Genomic DNA, 24,710 nt, shown 5'->3' with positions numbered 1-24,710 from the left:
ATACCGCCATTCGGACAGCGACCGGGTGCCTCCTGATGTCACCCATACAACACCTGCACAACGAGGCACAAATGCTCCCAGTCGCGGAGCACAACAAATTGCTCAGCAAGCAGTTCCTGCTGGGGTGTTACCGCAGGTTTCACCCCTGCAGACACCTGCTTGAGCCTGAGCCGCCTCCCAGGCACGTCAGGAGACACCTCCTCGACTACGCTGACGAACTCCAGGACAAAACTGACAAAGTATTCAGACAGTCAATAAACGACATTCACCGGGAGTCCGTTACCACCTTCATGAACTCCCGTCCCGTGAATGCCGTAATCGGAGTCCAACCACCACCCATTGCAGATGAAGAGCTCCAGCTTCCCCGTGAGACTCGTGTAACATTGGCACAATTACGTTCTGGATATTGTAGCAGGTTAAACTCCTACTTATCCAGAATTGACCCCGACATACCAAACACATGTCCGGCATGTGAAGGTACCCCGCACGACACTAACCACCTCTTCACATGCCCCCTTAATCAGACTCATCTAACCCCCCTCTCCCTCTGGACCCAACCCGTCGAAACAGCATGTTTCCTGGGCCTACCCCTAGATGAGCTAGACGAAGACGACAGATGATATACCTACACTGACAGGGCTAACTATGCTGTTAAAACAACAACAACAACAACCCACAATGTAATATACAAGTCGTGTACTTAAAACAGTAAGATGAGGTATAAGTATAAATACGACTGTCAAATATGTTGACATAAAATTAAATTCATAAAAATAAATTTTTATATTTTTCCAAAGTCAAAGAAATCTTTAACTATCTTCCAAGTCTTTAACTAGCTTTGTAACCCAGTCATTAAACGTTGTTTTGAATTACTTGAGTAAATAGTATGTTAAAATTGTCTGCTCCTAACAAAATATATATTTTGCGGAAATGTTGACGGTTGCCTACGGGGACCCGACAATGTTGAAAACACTAAAAAACGAGGGAGTACTATGCTATTTCCAAAAAACATTTCAACGGTCTATATGGCAATAAGTAATTTGTTTAACAGATATTTAAGTGATACTGTAAGGCCATTGCTCTTAAGGATCATTTAGGAATATATAATTAATTTTTAAAATATTTACTATGATAATTTTGATAAGTACATAAACATATTTCTTATTATTACATTACAAGAGGTCAGTTGGTGTTTCTCATTTACATAAGTCTCTTCTTATTGAATTATTTTTCAGCAGAAAGCTACCTCATCGTCGGATTTGTGTGCGTCAGAAGTATGCTTATGTGCCGTCTGCTCGCAGTTTGTATTGCTTCGTCAACTGTGTCGATGTTTAAGTCGCGGTGAATGTCAGCGTTTGGTTTATATTTACCATGGTGCATTTGTTATTGTCCTAATTATCTTCAACTGGGCACTTTGCACTATTGTCAAATTGGATTTAATATATTTTATTAGAAGTATTTTACAACATAGAAATCATAACTGTCAACAGTGATGTGGTTGCCGATACACGAATGCGCCGCCTGTTTGTTTGATGGCAGGAGGTACTTCGTTTTGTCCTTGTTCACCACCAGACCCATTCACTTTGCCTCTTTATCCAGTTTGGAGAATGCAGAACTAACAACGCGGATGTCAATATCATCGACATACGCGCCGATTGTGTGCGCTTTTATAAAAAATTGTGCCTGAGCGATTAAGTTCTGCGGCTCACATGACCCTTTCCAACATCAAGTTAAAGAAATCACACGACAGCGAGTCACCCTGTCAGACACTTCGTTTGGTATCAAACGGCTCGGAGAGGTCCTTCCCAATTCTGACGGAGCTGCTCGAATTGAGCAACGTTATCTTGCATAGCCGTATTAATTTTGCGAGCATACAAAATTTGGACATCGCGGCATATAGGTACTCCTTTTCGTACTGTCGACTACAGCGTTAAAGTCCACGAAAAGATGGTATGCGTCGATTCGCATTGCATGGGTATTTTCCAAGACTTGGCGTATTGTGAATATCTGGTCGATGGTAGACTTTCCAGGTCTAAAGCCATACTGATAAGATCCAATTAGTTCGTTGACGGTGGGCTTCAGCCGTTCACACAATACGCTCGCTGGAACCTTAAAGGCGATATTTAGAATACTAGTCCAGCGATAATTGCATGCACCTTACCAGCACCTCGCCGCCATGTTTGAATAGCTCAGCCGGTAGTCCGTCGGCTCTTGCGGCTTTACTGTTCTTTAGCCGCGTTATCGCTATTCTCACCTGGACATGGTCGAGTAGCGGAACGACTCCTCAGCATGACACTCTCCGTCGTATCAATTTTTTTTCGGGCTCGCCGGAATCCGATTCCTTCATTGGTCGTGTATGCTGGATGGTTGGGCAATACTCTCAGAGAGCAGGAGTGAGAGTCGAGTGGCGAATCTTCTGGCTTCTGTTGTGACTGCAGGTTTTCGATATCTTACATTCTTTGCGTAGGTAGATGGACTTTTTTTGATGCACAGAGGCGTGCGCATAGTTTGGCTGCAACGAGGTAATGATCCGAGTTGATGATGGGTCCTCGGATCGTACGTACATCTAAAGCACTAGAGCCATGTCTTCCATCTATCACAACATGATCGATCAGGTTTCGCGTTTTTCGTCCAGCAGGCAGCTTGGTGTATCTTCTAAGTCGATCAGCCTTTATCCGTTACCGGATGTTCCGTTGTGCAGGCTGAATTTTCCGACTGTGTGACCAAGAACTCCCTCCTTGCCCACCCGTTGTTGAAGTCGCCCAACACCATTGTTATGTCGTGGCGAGGGCAGCGCTCATAGGAACGTTCCAAGCGCTCATAGAAGGAATCTTTGGCCATTGGGGCGTGGGCGCAAATGAGCGAGATGTTGAAAAATTGCGCTTTGATGCGGATTATTGCGAGACCATCGTCTACGGGAATGAACGAAAGTACTTGGCGGTGAAGTCTCTAGTAGACGTCGCAAGGCCCTACGCTTTTCTTGCCTGGCCCGTCCATGGCATCTCTTGAATGACAGTGATGCCAGCCTTTGCTCTCACGAGGACATCCACCAGTCGGGCAGAGGCACCTCCCCATTAAGGGACCAGACATTCCAGGTGCATGCCCTCTAATCATTATTGTTAGTTCGTTTGCAGGGGTCGTCAATAGTACAGGAAGTTCTAATTCGAGGCTTTGTTCGTGTTTTGAATGTGGGGGATTTTTAAGTGGCGGGACACAAACCCAGCGCACAACCAGCTATCCTGGGATGGTTCGCCTTCTCAAGTTGGCTCACTCCCGAACGGCTGATCGGAAGCTACCCAGAGGATACTTGGGCTAATCCCGGAAATTGTGAGCTGCTTGAACCATATGTATGCAGGAGAATCGTCCTGGCCACTCCCAAGTGAATGGCGATCAGTACCATTCCCCACTTGCGTGGACTTGTACATATGGAACCATCCTCTTAATACACTGGCGTGGGGAATTCCTGCATTCATAGGTTCAATGTATGAATATACGTCGTTATATTTAATATACAATTTTCTGCCTTGAATATAACTTTTGGAGTGTGGAGTTTGTGCAGTAATCCAGGGTAGCATACTTTGTCAAAGAATTTAGCTACGTCAAGATATACAGCCACACATTTTGTAAGTGACTCTGTGCAGCTGTTGGATTATTTAATGTTTTCGTCTAAATCCGAACTGATGCTGAGGAATTAAATTAATTCTTATTATAATAGCAGACTGATTGGTCGGTATGACGATGCAAACGTGGCGTCTTTATTGGGTTTTAGGATCGCAATGATTAGGGCAATTTTCCATGTCTTTGGGAAGTATTTGAGTATTATAGCAGCGTTGAAAACGACATAATGCTTAATTTAATTAAATTTTAGTGGACAGTATGCAGCTGATATAGTCAATAAGCCATGAGAGTCATTAATTTGAATTGTCATTGCTTATAGATAGCCCATTTTGAATTCCTCAATTTTATTACATATAATATTTTGTCTCAATAAAATAGCTGGGCGGCCGCTGTAGCTGAATAGGTGGGTGACTACCATTCGGAATTCAGAGTAAACGTAGGTCCGAATCTCGGTGAAAGATCAAAGTGAAATGAAAAAAAAAAGTTTTTTCTAATAGCGGTCGTCCCTCGGCAGGCAACGGGAAATCTCCGAGTGTATTTCTGTCATGAAAAAGCTCCTCATAAGAAAATATCTGCCATTCGGAGTCGGCTTAAAACTGTAGGTCCCTCCATTTGTGGAACAATGTCAAGATGCACACCACAAACAGGAGGAGGAGCTGGGCGAAACACCCAGCACCTGCCGTGTGCCTTATATCCAGGATGATTTTTACAAAAAATTTTGTATCCTGGAATTCTTACAAAGGATTTATGACTAAAATGTGTCTCCGATACCATTAGTATGTCAATGCTGTTTTGTCTGATGAAGTTTTGAGTTTCCGGTATACGAGGGCGGGTCAATAAGTCCGTGACTTTTTGTATTTCTGACCTCTTTACTGAAAAAGAAATACTGCCCCTGTCAACAGGCATCTGTCAGTTGACTCCTGTCAAAATTTGAACGTGCTGCGTCAGTTAGTTTGTCTTTTACAGCTATCTTTATCAGACTACCCAGTAATTTGAGGAGAAAATGGAAAACTGGATTTCGTGTGCTTATTAAGCCGATTCACCCTTAGAAACCCCCCTTAGAAATCGACTGTTGTTTGGTCTCTGGTGTGTGGGGATGGATCCATGTTTCGTCCACGGTTACAAAACGGCACAAAAACTCCTCCATATTGCGATTAAACAACGCCAAACCTTCCTGTGAAGTTGTTACACGATTGCGTTTGTGGTCGACTGTGAATTACTGGGTAGTCTGATAAAGGTAGCTGTAAAACACAAACTAACTGACGCAGCCCGTTCGAATTTCGACAGGAGTCAACTGACAGATGCCTGTTGACAGGAGCAGTATTTCTTTTTCAGTAAAGAGGTCAGAAATACAAAAAGTCACGGACTTATTCACCCGCCCTCGAATGTTGGCTTAATGTTGCATTTTATAAGGCTATTGTCAAGTTAATATATTTTCTTTGATCATGAATGTTGGTGACGAGAAGTTTTATGATGTTTATCATGTTCGACATTTGCGTGAATATCTGAATTATCATTGCTTTAATTCGTGCGTATCATCGTTTTGAGGGATAGTATTTGTTTTATTTTACACTTTGTTATTTGTTGTCTGTGTTACTACCTGTGCATAAGTCCACTAGATTTTTCTGGCAGTGCTGAGAAACGTTGCACTCTTCGGGATTTGTATATCGTGAAGGGCATATTTAATGTTATCGTCTTTTATATTAATACTAGCATCACCCAGTGGGCTTCGCACCACCATACATAAAATGTTTTTTTTATATCGCAAGAAATTTTTCATATTAAGTTTTCTTTATAGAACTCGTAAAATGTTTAAACAGTTAAATTAGTTGATTTTTTTCATTCAACATACTTTCTAAAGATGCCACTATAGCCTTTTCTGTACTTTTTTAAAATTTGATTGTGGTGGTCACCTATATACAGGTAAGGTGAAAGAGCCGATAAAAACTTGTAATTAAACTTTGATTCTTTAATTTCCATTTAAATTTTTTACGCTAAATAAATTATGCTAAAATAAATAAAGTTAAAAATGTTTTTCCAGTTCCTTGAATGCTCCAGTTTTTATTATATTTTCGCCCAAAATTAATATTAACATAATACACTTACAACCACAACAGTACAACAGAAACGCTCATAAGCGGCTGTGTATTTGTTATTGTTTTTCCCATACAGGCATTTCGTATGAGAGGAAACCATTACTCACATAAAATATCATAACTCAGGAATGGCTGCACCGATTTCAATCAAACTTCACACAAACCACCTCCCCAAAGATAGAAAACAACTCTAAAATTTTTGTGTCAATCGGTTCGGCGGTTCTTGAGTTATGAGATTACCAAGGAAATGTAATATATAACGACAACTTGAAATAACCCACGATCAGCAGTGTGGTTAGGAATTTCAGCTGATATAAGGTTGATCCGGAGTTATTTTATGTACCAGCCAAATTAGTATATGTGCGTGCGGCAATCCCCTTTTCTGCATTCGATGGAGTACATATGGCAACGCACCTCCCCTTTCACAATTAAATCCATAAGTGCTTTACATTTTTGCCGAAATGGATACTCATGTGGTTCAAACACACCCTAGTTACGGAGGGGCATTAAAAATACTCTATACTATAGAATCATCAGCAGCTTCCATTTGCTACCCATATTGTACAAACACGTCCTAGGGTTACCCGGGTCCACGTTTTGGATTATATCTCGAGACCCTAGTCACGGAACGGTATGAAAAATACTCTATACTATAGAAATCATCAACAGCTCCCATTTGCCACCCATATTGTACGAACACATCCTTAAGTTATCGGGGTCCACATTTTCTGCGATATCTCGAGACCCTAATCACGGAGCGGCATCAAAAATACTCTATACTATAGAATCATCAGCAGCTTCCATTTGCTACCCATATTGTATAAGCACATCCTAGGGTTACCCGGGTCCACGTTTTGGATTATATCTCGAGACCCTAATCACGGAACGGCATGAAAAATACTCTATACTATAGAAATCATCAACAGCTCCCATTTGCTACCCATATTGTACGAACACATCCTTAAGTTATCGGGGTCCACATTTTGTGCGATATCTCGAGACCCTAATCACGTAGGGGCATTAAAAATACTCTATACTATAGAATCATCAACAGCTTCCATTTGCTACCCATATTGTACAAACACATCCTAGGGTTACCCGGGTCCACGTTTTGGATTATATCTCGAGACCCTAGTCAGGGAACGGTATGAAAAATAGTCTATACTATAGAAATCATCAACAGCTTCCATTTGCTACCCATATTGTACGAACACATCCTTAAGTTATCGGGGTCCACATTTTGGGCGATATCTCGAGACCCTAGTCACGGAGCGGCATCAAAAATACTCTATACTATAGAATCATCAACAGCTTCCATTTGCTACCCATATTGTACAAACACATCCTAGGGTTACCCGGGTTCACGTTTTGGCCTATTTCTCGAGACCCTGGTATCCGATTCTTAAAATTTTAAAACACAAACCATCTACTGAATAGTCCAAACAAAGTCTAAAAATTTGGTTTGGATAGGTGAGCCCGTTCTTGAGTTATAAGATTACCAAGGAAATGTAACTTCTTTTTATATATATAGATTGCAGTTCGCTGTTTTGAGCGGGCCTGCACAATTAACGCAATTCTTGCAATAATTTTCTGTATGCGCATATTTCTGGCAATTGATGCACTGAGGCAAAGTCCTTTTCTGATGCGGTGGTTCGAAATTTATTTTACAGTGAAGTAAGCTCGTCTAGTTGTATACGAGGTGTGTTAAAAAAGTAAGGTGATTTTCACAATTTCGCAGGCTACGTACACTCGACCTTCGATTATTTTTTTTATGTTCGTACACTCGTCTCGAAGATATGTTCATGGTTTTAGCAATATAGCATGTGTAGTTGGTTTGTCAGAGGCATAGATAAGACAAGTGTTTTACGTGTTCGGCGATTTTTTTCTATCGACTCTTGGCTCTCCTGAACTCTTCCATTGGGACGATTGGGCTTTGGTTTCGATGTCATAACCATATACCCATGATTCGTCACCCTTTTAAGTAAATCTGGATCATCGTTGACGTCATTCAAGAATTCCTGCGCGATGTTCATGCTACGTAGTTTTTGGTCAAAATTCAGCAATTTTGGAACGAACCTCGCTGCCACATGCCTCATGCCTAAAATTTCTGAAAAGATTGCACGGCTTGAGGTAACCGATATGCCGACACAACTTCTCTAATTGTGATTCGACGATTCTCCATAACAATTTTCTTTCTTTCTGGGTCATCCAGATCGAGCGTTGTCATTCACATCTCCTCGACCTTCTGTGAAAAGTTTGTACCATGTATAAACATTTTTTTTGACTCAGCTTTTGTGCCCTTAGTCCCATTTTTGACACAAAATTTTATGCATCTTTTTTATCTATTTTTTTTGATAGCAGAAAATCGGAAAACATTTGTCTTGTTTATGCCTCTCACAAATAAACTAAACACTATATTGCCAAAACCATGAACATATTTTCGAGACGAGTGTACCAACATAAAAAAAAATAATCGAAAGTTGAATGTACGTAGCCCGCGAATTTTGAAGAGGTTGTTTTCTCTCGTTTTTTTAAATGTTTGAGCGAGCTCAGCGAGAGAGTGATGCATATTTCGTAGTGTAACATTAAATCCTTTTTCTTGCTTTGGACGAAATATGTATTGCAACATTGTGTGTTTCTTTTGTTTAGTAGTTTTATGGTCGATGTGTAGTGTGTTGATTTTTTTGTCTGTATTTTTATTCCGTTGTCGTTAAGTACCTTTAGCTCGTAGTTATTTTGAATGCTATCATTCAAAACATTGATACTTTCTTTTGATCGACCGTCTTTAATGGTAGCGGCCTTTGTTGCTCTCTGCTGCAGAGCGTTATGCAACTTAGTGAGGCGAGGCATTTCTGAGATGAGCCAAAACTCCTTAATTAAGGTTTTGTTACCCGTCGTTTTTTATTGCCGTATCTTGGATCACTCCCATTATTTCCTCTAGGCGAAAGCGTAAATAAGGGATATTATGGGAGCGTACTGAAACGTTTAATAAAGAGTGTTCGCCAGAAGAGGCCGGAATGTTGAAGAAACATCACAACCACTCGCAAATACATATTTGAATAAAAATTATGTTAAGGGGTTAGGCCAATATAACGGCGGAAAAAATATGTTTATTTTTCTAATATTTTTAGAAGCATAACAAACTAAATCGGAATTCTGGAAAAGGTACTTTAATATAGATGTCTTAAGTTTTAAAAATTTTTTTTATCAAAGGAATAGATAACAAAGCGACTGGTTCGTGGCAGAAATTCACTCCAGAGTTTGCCATTGTCTGTCGGGGGGCGATCGCTGTTAGAAAAACTGTTTCTATCTTTGATGTTTCATGCACAGTGATTCGAACCTGCGCACTTCCGAGTGATAATCGTGCACCAACCCATTCGGCTACGGCGGCCGCCTCGACTTAAAATTTAGTTTCGATAAAAACGCGTTTTTAGTACGGGACGCATCGAACTGAGAATGGATGTGCCAAAATGTGAAAAAGGAGTGTTGAGATATTTTTGCCACCTTCATCCTTTTAGTATGTGCTTATAATTTTAAGGTTAGAACATCTTTCAACAATTTCGTTTTAATTTTCGTATTGGCATTAATACCTTTCGCCCGCATTTACTTTACAGTGCTCCGTGTGACTTTTTTCCTCTTCCCATGACACAAGTTTACATGTCGTGGTAAGGGGATCGGAACTATTGAGACGACAGAGGTGAATTTACAGATGCCGAAGGTGAGCGGAATATGTGTTTCAGTTACCATGGAGAGAATTTTGAAGGGAATAGAATATGTACTAATAGATAAGTTAATCCTTTCCATTTTATTATCATGTTTTAGTTGCCTTTTGAACAGAAGCAATGCCATTATTATATTGAAACTCCTTTCTAAAGGCACACTAGACATTCGCTATTACATCTATGTATTCGAATTTAATTTTTGAAAATTTGTTAATGTCATGTATCGTTTTAGTTGGCAATAAGGTTATTTAATTAATTTATTTCCTTTTTTGTTAGAACTCGTTTGGTGCGACATTCATATCGCTTGTATTTCAAGAATCAAAATTACTATCGGGTGTCCAATTTGGATGGGCGATTGGAAAATGCGGATCATAGGTAATCCAATGTAGAATAGTGCGTAAGTACAAATATCTAATAAGGCTCATAAAACAAGAAGGTAACACAATTCTATCGTTTATTTATTTTTGCAATGTTTTTTCACGCACAACTTATGTAAAGAGTACAGTAAGCAGATTATAAGAAAAGATTTTGTCTCGTGGCATATCCGAGAGAGTAACATTATAGTCTGTAACATATTGTTTAGCGTACGTTCCATAACTGTCTGAAGTGCGGTAATCGAGGAACAAAAGCCATCATTGTGTAATATAGTAGATGTAAGGTATGCTTTCAATGTCCCTTTCACTTACTATACATCGACTCGTATTATTACCTTGCGGTTTCTAAGATCAGAACATACCTCTAGGCCACTGCAACCAATTTGGTGTGATTACAGAATTGTTGTGTATTCTGAGCAGCTTTAAATGATGATGCTGTGTACTTTGATATATATCCATGAAACTAAAATTTTGTAAATAATCAATTCATACTAAATATTGCACACACAATTATTTCTGAAATTAATTAAATACTTTCTAAAAGCCGTGAAAACCTGAAAAACATGTATATCCTGACAATAAATCTATCCACATAAGCTTACAAATTATTTACTTACTATTTATACTAAGAGAATTCGTTTCCAACAAAAGCAATAGAACAAGCAAATGGTTGAAAAAAAGTTCTAACTAAAAAAATATTGTTCTGAGACGAGCTCAAGTCTTATGGTACATCTTCAAGGAATCTCATAAAAAAAAATCGTACCGTTCAAATTCAATAATATCTTAGAGTCATTTTATTAGTAACAACATTCAAAGGGAACTACTTGTAATAAAAAAACTTCGAATTCCTTGGAAAAACTGTAACTAAAGCAACAAAAACCATTAGCATACCACTTCGACACTGTCAAAAAACTGCTTTTACATTTTGCTTTTTCAATTTCTTAAGAATGTGTTGCGCGATTAACCTCGATTTACCGTTATCTCTGCTTTGCGCTGATCACTTTGTTGTTTTATCATCGTTTTAAAATTTTTGTTATATTCAGACTTCAAATTTAAATAATGTGTTTTTAAAATGCCGTGCAAAATATTATCCTTTGATACTACGCAATTATTATACTTATTATAGCAATTATTTAATAATTCAAATAAATTTCTTACAATAACTCTCTGACAGCACAAATTAATGGTAACACACTTCCTTTACTTCATTTCCAACACTTTACTTTAAATGTACACCTTCAGCTTAAGACTGAATCACTCTTTTACTTTCGTTTATTCGCTTACAAGTTAAATTTCCAACTGAATACCCTTTCTAGATACGTGCTCTTCTGCCGAGTTCTGTTGTAGCAGCAGCTTACTAGTCACCTGTCGTATAGGTCTAATTCATCTAGCGGTAAAACTATAACACGTGCACTGTCTCGCTATCTGCTGTCGTCATCAAAAGGCTGATTCATGTTTTTGTTTCGGATTCTTGTTCCCTATTGCTGCCAGTCGGCTCGCGAAACTTCCCTATTGTAACAGTGCCCTCTGCTTAAGTCTAATCATCGCGATTAGACACCAAATCGTTCGATCTAAATGGAGCTCATCTTTCCAGATGCATTACTTTGACTCATCGTTCCATCGCTGTTTATCTGGGTATGCTGCCTCACATGATGGTGTAATTCTTCCATGACATTTTGTAGTGTTTCCCACCTCCTGGACTCCCTTCGTCCATTGCAAGAGCGGCACCTCTTCCAAACGATAAATCCACCGGAAACCTTAAATCGCTTCCAAAAATGGCCCTAGCATGCGATTGCTTAGAAGTTTCATGAACAGATGAGCGATAGGACTACAGGAACATTTGGATATGTTTGTCCCGATTTCGTTGGCACTTTTCAACTACTTTTCGCAAGTGCTCCTCCAGAGTGCTGATGAATATTTCGACCATTCCATCTGATTGGGGGGACAAGAGTCTTGTACGTGTTTTCTTAGTTCCCAGCAAGCAATACATTTCTTTGAATACTTTTGAATACTGTGGACTCGAAGTTCTTTCCTTGATCTAAATGTAACTAAAATAAGTACTCCAAACCTATTCACCCAATTCTGCACAAAAACTTTGGCAATAGTTTTGGCAATAGTTTTGGCCTCTTGGTTTGGTAGAGCGCACACTTCTGGCTACTTACTGAAGTAGTCCATAGCAACAAGCATATAACGGGTGGGCCATATAGCGTTTGCCTTTTTAACCACCTATTTTTTTGAGAATGGTAACACAAAAGACATGTCAAATGTGTTCATAATTTTCTCATAGGTTTGACATTTACGAAATGGGACGCTACACGCTTGAAGAAAATTGGGAAATATTGAAAACCTATTTCCAAAGTGGTGAGTCTTCTTCTTCTTCCGCGGTTACAGTAAATGGCGAGCGTTACCGTGACATGCTCAACGAGTTTTTGTCGGTGCAACTTGTCACACTGCCAAAGTTACACTCGAACTTTTGGTTACCGTTTTTGAAAACCAAATAATCAGCCGAAATTCCGATATCAATTGGCCGCCTCGGAGCTGTGATTTAAGCCCGTTTGACTATTTTTGTGAGGAGCCGTTAAGGACAAATGCTATGCCATTCATGAAATTGGAGCCCAAACAATGGAAAATGTGCTTAAAAATTGGGTTGATCGAATGGCCTACTGTAAAGTCAGTAGTGGCAGTCATTAGAACAATATTATTTTTCACATTCATAATTGACAATGTTCAATCTTCAAAATAAAAAAAAAAGTTTGAAAAAATAATGATTAGTTTTTTTTTTATAGCCGATTCAAAAAGCAAATTTTACATGGCCCACCCTATACTTGTTGCCGGAATCACTGGTTGGAAACGGGTCTACAATATCCATGGTCACTCGCATTATATTGCTGTAATTTTCCACGATTTCTCGCCTTTGCAATTTCGAATCCATTCGGGTACTGATTCTCTGCAATGTATCCAGTAAAACCGCTGCTTAATCTTCTCCAGCGTTTTAGTGATGCCCAGATGACCTCCACTTGGCCCATTGTGGAATTCTTCTAAAGCAGATGTAGTTCTGCTTTTAGGAACTAACTATAATCGGATCACGGGGATTATTTCCATCTTAACTTTTCCATACGCGATGCAGAATTCCATTAATGATTCTTAGTCTAGTCCACTGTGCGCAATACGCCTTAGCCGCAGGACTTCCTTTCGCCATTTCTCTTGTAGATGGTCTCTCTCCAGCCGTTTTTTCCTCCCATATTCTTTTCCAGGTCAGCATCATTCAATTGACTTCTTCTTATTGCACTTGGTTCGCACTCATCATCGGTTTGCAACTGCATTAGTCAACTATCCCTTCAGATCTCTCGACTTTGGAACAATGCTTACACTCTATAGCAGAAGGTCGCCGAGATAGTGCATCAGCGTTTCCATTGGTGTTCCACTTTTCGATGCTCGATCTCAAAGTCATAATTTTGCAGTCTTTCAATCCAACGTGTAATTTTTCCTTACGGATGCTTGAACTGGAGTAAACATCTCAATGATGCGTGATCGATTCTTAACTGGAATCGTTGACCGTACAATTATTTGTGAAAATGTTTTACGCACTCAACAACAGCTAACAGTTCTCGTCTGGTCACACAGCAATTAATCTCCGACTTTCCGAGGAATTTGCTATTGTATTCGATCACTTTTTCTTGCCCGTTGATTATTCGTGACAGTACTCCACCTATTCCGTATGCACCAGCGTCTGTATCCACAGCGAATTTTTCTCCAGCTACCGGATACGCTAACATAGGCGCAGAACAAAGAGGCTCCTTCAATTGCCGGAACGCTTCCACCTGTTCTTTGCGCAACACAAAAATGCGCAATTCTTCTTATTGAGATTGTAGAGACTCTGGGAAACATTTGCGAACCCTGGAACAAAAACGTCCACAGTCCTAGGAAACTTTGAACTTCGTGCACATTTTGTGGTCGTGGCCAAACGTTTACTGCTTTTATTTTCTCCTCGTTCGTCTTAATGCCCCCGGTTGTCACCTTATGACCAAGATACGTGATTATGTCTTGAACAAGGCACATTTCTTCTTATTCAATCTTAATCCCGCGGAGGCGATGCGCTGAAGGACTTCTTCCAAATTTTTCAGATGGTAGCTAAAATTTTTATCCATGAAAGGGATGACATCCGGATAGACCAAATACGTTTTCCAGTGGAATCCCCTCAGCATATCCGAAAGGCATCACAGAAAACTGCCACAACCCAGATTCTATGCTGAAGGCCGTCTTCTCACGATCGCAGTCCTCAAATTCTACCTGCCGGTAACAACTTTTTAACCAACCGTGGAAAACCATTTTGCGCTGGATAAAATATCGAGAGTGTCATCTATTCTTGGTAATGGTCCTTTTTCGTGAGCACAGCCGGTGAGCTCCAAGGACTTATTGATGGTTCACTAACTCCACTTTGCTGCATATCGTGGATTACCTAATTTGCTTGTTCGCGCCTTACTAGCGGAACTCGACGTGGGACTTGGCGAATTGGCTTTGCATCTCCTCTATCTATTCGATGTTTGTCGATTGCAGACTTTCCAAAATCGCTGCCTAATAGGTAGCCACATTTCTCCAGCAATTTCTTGGCTTTCGTCCGCTCTAGCCCTCTTACTTCTTGCAACCAAATCCTTATGAAAACAGAAACTTTTCTTCCCGGAACTCTTCCCGTTCCTGTTGTGGTCCATCGTAGTTTAGTATAGCTTCTACATCCCGAAATTTCCCAATTACAGCTCCTTTATCCAAATAACTGGTAACTTGAAATTATTTGGGACTTTTACGGGAACACTCTTGCCTTTTTCCGTCTTCACTAGTGTCCTTCCCACAATTATGTGTGCCATCTCCTTCGCATCTTCTATGACCCGCACTTCGCCTGTCCCACAACCTCCTTTCACATTGGCCCATATGACCGCTTCAGATTTTGGCGGAATCCGTTGACGGTGACTTAGGGTTATCTTTCTGGCCTGTACACTTGGCTCATACCTGGAGCAGCAGCACGAAATCTACGCCAATTATTACTTCGTCCGTTATTTCAGCAAGTAAAAATATGTGAACTACTGACAAAGCTACAATAACGACTTCCCAAAGTACCTTTACAGAAATCGAAGGTCTCTTTCCTGTAGCTATTTGGAGCTTGTAGCCAACCAGTTATTCCACATTACCATTTACCAAATATGACCGGATGATCGAGTTTGTTGTACCTGTGTCCAGAGTAAGCACCTGATCGACCATTTGCAGCCCCCCTTGTCGTCATGTTGCTTTTCCAGACACAGACTGCGGGACGTTCAATTGTGGGAACAAATTCTCGCCCCTTACAGCTGGTTCATTTTAGTTTAACGCTTGCTGTGTATCGATAGCGCTATTGTCAGTTTCAGCGCTTCACTTTCTTCCTCCTGAGTTCGTCATCGATTGACTGTGTGGTATGCGGCAATTGCGGGTAATATGCCCGGTCTTACCGCAGTTGTAACACTTTAATTCCGAACTTCTTCGTGTCAACTGAAGAACTCCCTTATTACTTTCCTCACTTATTGGTAGTCACTGCCATAACGTCTCTCTACTGCTGCCATCAGACTTGCATGGTTGCCCCGATCGGCTTCTGGAACTGTCTGCAGTACTTCGGCGGCGGAACCCTTGAGCGAGACAACCAATGCAGAAATTTTGTCTGCGGTACTTCAGTGATTTGTTGTTGTTGAGCTTAAATATCGGTAATGGTATTCGGACGATTCAATTGCAATTCATTGAGACGAGTCTCCACTGCATCTATCTCAGCCTCAATCATTTCTCGTTGCGACGTGTGTCTTCTCTGTTTCTAACTTGGATATACGTATATCCTGTTTTTAAAATTGCGCATCTAACTTCAACGACAACTCGGCTTACATTGGTGATACCTGTGATGACATTTCCGATGATATTTGTGACATTTTCAATTCCATTTGCAAAGACCGCGGTGACATTTCCGATGACATATGCGACATTTTAGATTCCATGTGCGATAATGCAGAAATAATCACTTCCATGTCTACATCTGGTAAAGGTCCAGGAGGGTCTGTCTTCTCCTCTATTTTGGTCGATAACTCCTCAGCTTCTAGCTGAAACACATATTCGTCCATATCGACACCCTCTATCTTCATAGCCTCTCGCAGCCGTACATGTATACCTGCCTTGTTATCAGTAGTTAACAAGCCACGCTGTTCCAATTTATTCTTAAACTGCTGAACTTTGAGTTCGCTCAATTTTACTATTTTCACGGCCCTGTTCTTGGAACTCAATTCAACAATCCCACTTCTGACACCAATTGTTACGAATTATCTTACGATCAAATTCAAATAAATCTCTTACAATAATTCCCTGAGTTCGATCACTGAATTGTCGAATAAAACGCACAAATTAGTGGCAACACACTTGCATTACTTTATTTCCAACACTTTAATTCCAAATGTACATTTTCACCTTAAGACTGAATCCCTCTATTATTTTTCGTGGACGTGCAGAACGCTTGATGATCCGAAAATTGGATTTCCGATAGATAATTTCCTTCACAACACTTGCAAAGGAGCTTAACGAGGAGTGTGGAATTGTTGTCTCTCATGATGTAGTGTGTCAATCCATACTGCACCCTAAATATTCATCGAGATCAGCACTCAAGAGACCATTGCTGTTTGCACGAAATGTAGAAAAACGCCTGTCTTTTACTTTGAACCACATTTCCGAACCAGAAGATTATTAGGACGACGTTATATTTTGCGTCGAGACAAGGATAATTGGAAAATGGTTTGGGGGGGCACTTCAAGTAAAGAAGTAGAAGACTTGGTGTTTATTGGCGGCACAATGGACGACAAACAATATTTATTTTATTTCGTTTCGTTTCCACGACAGTCGGTTCTACGTTACCTAAACGACCCGGATTTATATCCGGCCAAGGACTGGCACTCCAGCAGCATTCCCCGTATGTAAGTATGGGGAATGTTTCTGCTGCTACAACAACAACAACAACAAACAATATTTAAATATATTGAAATAAAAAAACTTAGTCGGCAATGCTAAAAAATTTGGGCTTATCACTGAGAACAAACCAAATTTTAAATTTTATCAAGATAACGAACCAAAGCATAAGGATTATAATGTGCGAGTGTGGTTTTTCTACAATTGCGGTAAAGTTACAAATACACCAGCCCAGAGTCCCGACATAAACGTGAATAAAATTTGTGGGCCTTTTGAAGAAAATGGTCGCTAAAAGACATCCAAAGGATGCAGCAGCACCAAACCTGCAAAAATAAAGGAATGGCAAAATATACGGAACGTATAAGACGTAAACAAATGGTCGATTTCATGAAAAAGCGTCTGTAAAATGTTATTGAAGCTAACGGTTATCGTATCAAATAATAAATTAATCAAAAAATTACGTATTCACATTATGTACACATGCCCCACAAAGTCTGCGTTCAACCTACAATAACTTTTTAGTGAATGAAACACACAACCTGATTTTATAATTTTTATAAATTTATATGTTTATTATATGTTTAAGTTTCAAAAACAAAAATAAATTTAAAGATTCCTCACATAAGTTTTTAGATAACGGTGAATAATGGCTGTAACAAGTAAATAAAGCGACCATAAAGTCTGCGTTCAGTCTTAAAGTCTAATAAAAAAACATGATATGCTATATGCAAAAATTAAATTTTATATTTAGTTGGATGCCCACGTTGCTTCAGGACTTCACTCAGCCTATTTAGCATTGAACTTACTAGTTTCTCTGTTTCCTATGCTGTTATCTTCCCCCATTCTGCCTGCATGACACTCCGCAAAACCTCTTTACTAGTAATCGCTTGCTGACAAATTCTTTTTTCCAATAGATCCCACTGATGCTCGATGGGGTTAAGATCTGGGGACTGTGGCGGTGTTATAAGCTGTTTTGGGGCGTTGTACAAGAGCCAAAGCTTAACGATCTCGACTGTGTGCTTCGGGTCGTTTTCTTGTTGAAACCAAAATGTTCTTGATAAGCCGAGACATTCTGCACTTTGCTTTAAATTCCGTTTTAGTATGTTCAAGTATCCCAATTTATCCATCGTCGAATCAATAAATTCTAACTGACCCACCCCATTTGCCATGCAGCCCCAAACCATAAGCCCGCCACCTCCGTGCTTAACCGTGCCAACAAGATTTTGCTTTTCAAGAGCAGTTCCAGGTTTTCGCCAAACAATTTGACGGCCTTTTATTCCGAATATACAAAATTTACTTTCGTCTGAAAATATTACTTTTTTTCAGAACTCGGGAGGCTTATTTATGTACTCATTAGCAAACTGGATGCATTTACGTCTGTTCACAAGAGAAATGAAAAACTTTCATCGGGCGACTCTACTGTGGTATCCAGCTTGACGTAGAACTCTTCTGACAGTTTCAGCGCAAATACTTTTTTTAAATGTTTGATTTATGTTTTCAACTTATTTCGAGGATGTAATCCGGGGGTTAACCTTTGCAAGTTGATTATAGAGCGCTCTTCCCGGGTCGATAATTTTTTCGGACGCCTTGACCTGGGCTTAGATATAAAAATTCCAGTTTGCCGAAAATTTGTTACAACTCGCTGAATAGAGAATACGTTCTCCCAATAGATTCTCCAATATTTCGAAACTTTTTCCGTCTTTCCACATTTTTATAATTATTCTCCTCTCAGAAGCCGTTATTTCTTTTCCCTTTCCTTCCATGTTCTTTAATTATCTCCAGTTATAAATAAAATGTTCAACTAAGCTTTGTTAACATTCAGTCGAAGTAATGCGCAATCAAAAATTAATATAAACAATTAATATATATAAAAAATATCTTAAAATTAACTTTATCATTAAAATAAACAGGCTGAACGCAGACTTTTTGGTGCCACATTAACATGCTGCTGAAATTATTTTCCCGTTATCTAAAAAGTGAAGTGGGGAATCTTGTTTTTTTTTGCCCTTTAAAGCTGGGAATGTAGTGAATAAACAAATTGTAAAGATTTCAATTTAATCATAATATTCTATGTTGTTTTTAATAAATTTAAGAAGGAAGGAAAGGGGCAGACTTTGTGGGGCAAGTGTATGTAATAAAAAAAGCCTGTATTAAAGTTTGTGAAAACAGTTTATTGACAGTGTCGGAATAGTGTGTTATTGTTTTGGTTGCCTTAGTTATTGTTTTTCTAAAGAATTTGAAGTTTTTGTATTAATTTCCTTTAAATGCCGTGAGTAAATATGAATCAGTACAAAAAAGAAGTAAAAGATAAATAAAGATTGCTATTTTTTGCTATTGAAGTCGAAAAATTGAATTTAAATTCAATGCCAAAACTCATTCTTGACATACTCTATTTATATTCAGGGATACCGAGAAAATCGTCCTAGTTCCTTGAAGATGTTATTATTTAGTTTATTTCCGATTAATAAACAGGCTGAACGCCTGTTGGTTAAATGACATGTTTTTGGGTTTTAATAAAAGGGATTCCAAATAACAGCTGTTTAGTACCCAACATAATTGAAACAATCAAAAAAGTTCGGGTTGACATTTAGTTTGCTGTCAGGAGACCTTTTATGTGTGTACGCCTCACAGTTTTTAATCGCTCAGATATTTTCTAAGAGCACATCTACCGCGGGCAAATCGCATAGGCAGACTTAAGAAAAAAAAACACGATTAAAAATAGTGAGGTATGCACACATAAAAGGTCTACCGACCGCAAAAAAATGTTCACCAGATCCTTTTCGATTGTTCTAATTATACCAGGTATTATGAGAGTTTATACTGAGTGCCTTAATGTACCCCACTCTTTCTACTATACTTGGCCCTAAAATTGGCTTCGGTCTATGTGTACCTTCCAAGGAACCGCAGTTTGTGAATGCATAGTCCATAGCGCCATACTCATAAGTTCAAGCTCATTCACCTTGCAGCTGAGCTTAGCCTCAACTTATATTCCTGAACAATTTTTGAAGAGGTTCGAGAGACTTTTAAGACCTTTAGAGTAGACCCTGATTTTATTTATGCTTTGCCTAGCTTGGCAGACTTTTTCATGTTATCAATACCGTTGTAGAAGTCTTTATAAGAGCTTGATTAACGAATTTCGAAGTCCGCCTCTTTCTGCATTTTAATGCTTTATTCATTAGAAAAAGTTGTTTCTAATGGGGATGTCCCCTCGGCAGGCAATGGCAAGCCTCCGAGTGTATTTGTGCCATGGCAAGGCTCCTCATAAAAAATCATCTGCCGTTCGGCTTAAAACTGTAGGCCCCTCCAGTTGTAGAACAACATCCAGACGCACACCATCAATAGGAGGAGGAGCTCGGTCAAATAACTAAAAAGAGTGTAAGCGCCAAATATATATGTAAATAGAAGTGTCTTAGATCTTTTATGATGTGTGGTAAGTTTAGCGTTCCATCATCGGAGCGCTTTTCCCTGTCTACTTCCTCTTAGCGGACTTTCTTTTTCAAAACAACTGATTAAAGTACTCATTACCTTGCTTATTCAATTTTTTTGAGATTTTTGAATTTACGGAGATTTGGTATTCAATGAATCGTTGATCATTGAAACGATAAAGATTTCTCTTCCAAGACTAACTATCCTTTGATGTGACCCGCCATAGCTTCGTTGATTATTCATGATGATCTAATAGGTTGTTCCCACGGTAGCACTTCGTGTTACCCCACATAGTCATTCGTTAGTTTGCTGCAATGCACTATTAGACACATACCTCTCGATGTGACGTCTTGAGCATTATTCAGATTATCTCCCTCGAAGGAAAGGGGATGTCTTGAGAGCAGAAATATCTAAGCATAGTGCATGCGACCGAATGCAGTACTACATACTCGTATAATGCACCCGTGTGGTCTTCCTGTTCCTTTACATTGAACAGCATACTCATAGTTCATGAATTAGGTTTATTGTGAGGGTAGCGACTACGTCTACTCGCTCGTATATTTTTATGTAATACATAGGCTTGTATTAATTCGATTGCATTGCGGTATAGGAATACACATAATCATTTTAGTTTAAACGAAATAGGTAATAATGGGCTCGAAACCTAACTTAAATCTGGGAAATTAGAAAAATAGAAAAGGGATCGAAAATCGGTCCCTTTGTCCACTAGAGTGGGTCATAAATTTTGTTTTATTTAAACGCACATTAAGCCAAACAAGAAATCGATATGGTTTGTTACATTACATTATGTTTTGTAATATAATGTTTGTTCAGCAACTTGTGCACCTGACATTAAAATAGTAAAAAGGCTTTAATTCAAAGTACTAAGTGATATGAAATATGGTACGTCCGCATCGACAATATTCACACTGTTTTTGAGATAGGTACATATGTATAGTCAATATAATATGTCAGAAATTTCCGCGCCAACGAAGAAAAAGCTGGGTGGATCGTTCAACTTTTTACGTTAAGCAAATAAAACGAATAAATAAGCGAAAAAGAATCTGTTATACATTATTTAAATTACTTTTTACTTCCAGGTTACATAAGAATGGAGCATAAAGTTATCAGAAAGACTGAAACTTATAGTGGTTTAAAGTTCATTCTTTGTATAAACAAATATAGTGTGGGTCAACAACCAGCTCGAGATTGTAATCAAATGTTATTGCCCGTGCGAAATCAATATCACTACAGCTCCAAAACAATGTTTAAAATTTTACTTTATCATGTTTTCATACCAATAATTAATAGACAGTATAATAATTACATCTTTTATGAATTCGCCTTGCTACAGCTACCATGTAAAGGAGTTGTTAATTCTATTTCGGTTTTGTCATGGGAGAGACACTTTGCTTCGAACTACTATATTCTGTATCAAAGAGAGAGATTCTTTAACATCTTTTTTTCGATGCCAAGATGGGTAAGGAAGGAGTTTTTGGTTCCACAGACGGCAAATTCTACCTTCACGATGAAACCTCCCATTTTACTGACAACAACAAAAGAAAACCCTTAACACATAGTGGTAAGCTCTGCTGATGTAAACACACCTATGAACAAGTTGTTGTTGTTGTTGTAGCAGTATCTTCGCCCTGTCAGTGTAGTGTAATTACCGGTCGTCTTTGTCTAGCTCATTCAACGGTAGGCCCAGGAAACTAGCTGTTTCGACGGGTTGGGTCCAGAGGGAGAGGGGTGTTAGATGAGTGGGTTTGATGGGGCATGTAAAAAAGGTGGTTAGTGTCGTGCGGGGTGCCTTCACATGCTGGGCATATGTTTAGTATGTCGGGGTCGATTCTGGATAGGTAGGAGTTTAACCTGCTACAGTATCCAGAACGTAATTGTGCCAAGGTTACGCGGGACTCTCGCTGGAGCTCTTCGTCTGCGATGGGTGGTGGTTGGACTCCGATAACGGGATTCGGGGGTCGGGAGCTTAAGAAGGTGGTAAGGGTCTCCCGATGGATGTCGTTAATGGCCTGTCTGTATACTGTCTGATCCTGGAGTGGCCTGTCTGTTTTGTCCAGGATCTCGTCCACGTAGTTGAGGAAGTGTCTCCTGATGTGCCTGGGAGGTGGCTCAGGCTCGAGCAGGTGTCTGCATGGGTGAGGCCTACGGTGACACCCTAGCAGAAACTGCTCGCCGAGAATTTTGTTGTGCTCCTTAACAGGGAGCATGTTAGCCTCGTCGTGTAAGTGTTGAATCGGGGACATCAGGAGACATCCTGTCGCGGTCCTAATGGCAGTATTCTGGCAGGTCTGGAGCTTCGTCCATTGCGTATCACTGGTTCCAGGCGACCAGACAGGCGCGGCATAGTTGAGAACCGGTCGGCCTATTGCTTTGAAAGTCGACAGCAACATTTCATTGTTTTTGCCCCAAGTGCTGCCGGCGAGCGACTTGAGGACCTTATTGCGATTCTGTACTCTCGTTGCAATAGCGGTTGTGTGCGCTGAGAAGGAAAGCAAGCTGTCAAAGGTGACTCCCAAAATTCTGGGGTTATTATCCGTCGGTATTGGGGTATCATCGACGTGCACCTGAAGTTGCAGCTTGACCTCCTTTGTCCAGGTGGTAAAAAGGGTCGCCGTGGATTTAGTGGGAGAAAGTTTTAAGTTTCTCGCAGTAAAGAAGCGAGAAAGGCGGGCGAGGTAGTCGTTTACTTTAGAGCATAGGCCATCAATGTCATTGCCCGGCGCCATTAGCGTGCAGTCGTCGGCGTATGAGACCAGTGAGACTCCCTCTGGTGGCTGGGGGAGTTTCGAAATATAGAAATTATAAAGCAAGGGTGAAAGGACACCACCCTGCGGTACTCCTTGCTTTATTTTTCTCTGTTTGGAGGTTTGGTCTCGAAATATCACCGACGAGTGACGACCTTTCAGGTAGTTCGCGGTCCACCTCTTCAGCCCTGGCGGGAGTGTTGACTGTAAAATGTCATCTAGTAGCGTGGCGTGGCTGACTGTATCGAAAGCCTTTCGTAAGTCCAACGCTACTAGGACAGTCCTCTCGCAGGGGCGGTTTTGGTTTAGTCCGCGGTTTACCTGGGTGTTTATGGCGGTGAGTGCCGTGGTGGTGCTGTGCACTCTACGGAAACCATGCTGGTGTGGGGCTGGAGTCAGGTGTTCTGTGAGGGGTGGGAGTAGAAGGGCTTCAAGTGTCTTCACTACTGGGGAAAGGAGAGTTATCGGACGATAAGACTCCCCTTGGTTGGCGGGTTTCCCAGGCTTCAGTAGTGGGACCTCTCTCCCTAATTTCCACTTATTTGGAATGATGAGAGTGGCCATGGACAGATTGAAGACCTTACTGAGATATTCTACTCCCAATGGACCCAGTTTTTTCAACATCAGCATGTTTAGTCCGTCGAGGCCGATGGCTTTTGATGGTTTTATATGTTTGATGGCCCCCTGAACCTCGTCGCTGGTGAAAGTAAGCGGTGCGCTGTTGTCTGGTGGCACAAAGTTTGGATCTGTCGACCGGAGGATGCAGTATAAATTGCCGGCTAAAATAGCTCGCGCATCTCTTCGGGTCCGACGAAGTACGACCGTTGAAGGTGATATCCACCTTGTCGTTGTGCTTCGTCGAGTTCGACAGGGACCTTACGGTGGACCAGAGCTTGCTCACACCAGAGGCGAAGTTACAGGGCTTAAGATGCTCTACCCATTTGGTCCACTTATGTTGGGTGACCAGTTGCCGGATCTCCGAATTGAGATCCTTTATTCGAGAGATCCTCAGTAAATTCAGCGAATCTGGTCCAATCAGCTTTGTTAAAGTTGACGTATGACCGGTGATCCGCGGAAACGAAGTCGGCAGGTCTCTCGATCGAGATGATAATAGGCAAGTGGTCTGATGCAAGCGATAGCATTGGTCGCCAGGTTATGCTATTTATCAGACCAGCGCTAGCAATTGTTATGTCAGGCGAGCTGCTGCAATTGCCAACTACCCTGGTGGGGGCGTCGTCGTTTACAGTGCTGAACGTCGAATCGTCTATCTGCTCTGCCAATAACTGTCCCCTACGATCATTTGGCAGGCTTGAATGCCAAAGATCGTGATGCGCGTTAAAGTCACCTACAACCAATCGGTTTTCTCCCCTGATGAGCGCACCAATATCGGGGAGATATCCTGCCGGGCAGCAGGTGACAGGAGGTATGTAAATATTGAATATTTCGAGCTCGGCATCGCCTGACCGGACAGCTATACCTTGACGTTCTAAGGTACTGTCCCTGCGGTCGATGCCTTCATCAATAAGACGATACTGCACTGAATGGTGTACTATGAACGCTAGGCCACCACCGTTGTCTCGCTCGCGATCCTTTCTGTACACATTGTAGCTATCCCTGGTGATCAGGGGGAGTTAGCATGCAGTTTTATCTCCTGGACCGCAGCTATCTTGATTCCGAACCGACTCATGAAGTCGACTATCTCGTCAATCTTGCTCGTGAGTCGGTTGCAGTTTAGTTGCAAAAGCT

The 24,710-nt window shown here is 40.5% G+C and overlaps 1 protein-coding gene across 7 annotated transcripts in view; it reads left to right on the top strand.

The window, feature by feature from the left end:
* The window catches only part of LOC128869556 (ATP-binding cassette sub-family D member 1), a 297,248-nt gene that overhangs the window by 205,323 nt on the left and 67,215 nt on the right, over positions 1 to 24,710 (top strand). For all 7 annotated transcript variants that reach the window (XM_054112131.1, XM_054112128.1, XM_054112130.1 and 4 more), the window contains one exon: positions 9,713 to 9,811. In XM_054112131.1, coding sequence (XP_053968106.1) covers positions 9,713 to 9,811 — 99 coding nt within the window. The remainder of the gene's footprint in view (positions 1 to 9,712; positions 9,812 to 24,710) is intronic.

The sequence above is a fragment of the Anastrepha ludens genome, chromosome X, assembly GCF_028408465.1.
Source record: "Anastrepha ludens isolate Willacy chromosome X, idAnaLude1.1, whole genome shotgun sequence".
In the NCBI taxonomy this organism is placed as follows: Eukaryota; Metazoa; Arthropoda; class Insecta; order Diptera; family Tephritidae; genus Anastrepha; species Anastrepha ludens.
The sequence above is the reverse complement of the archived record's forward strand: the minus strand, read 5'-3'. Positions and strand labels throughout refer to the sequence as shown.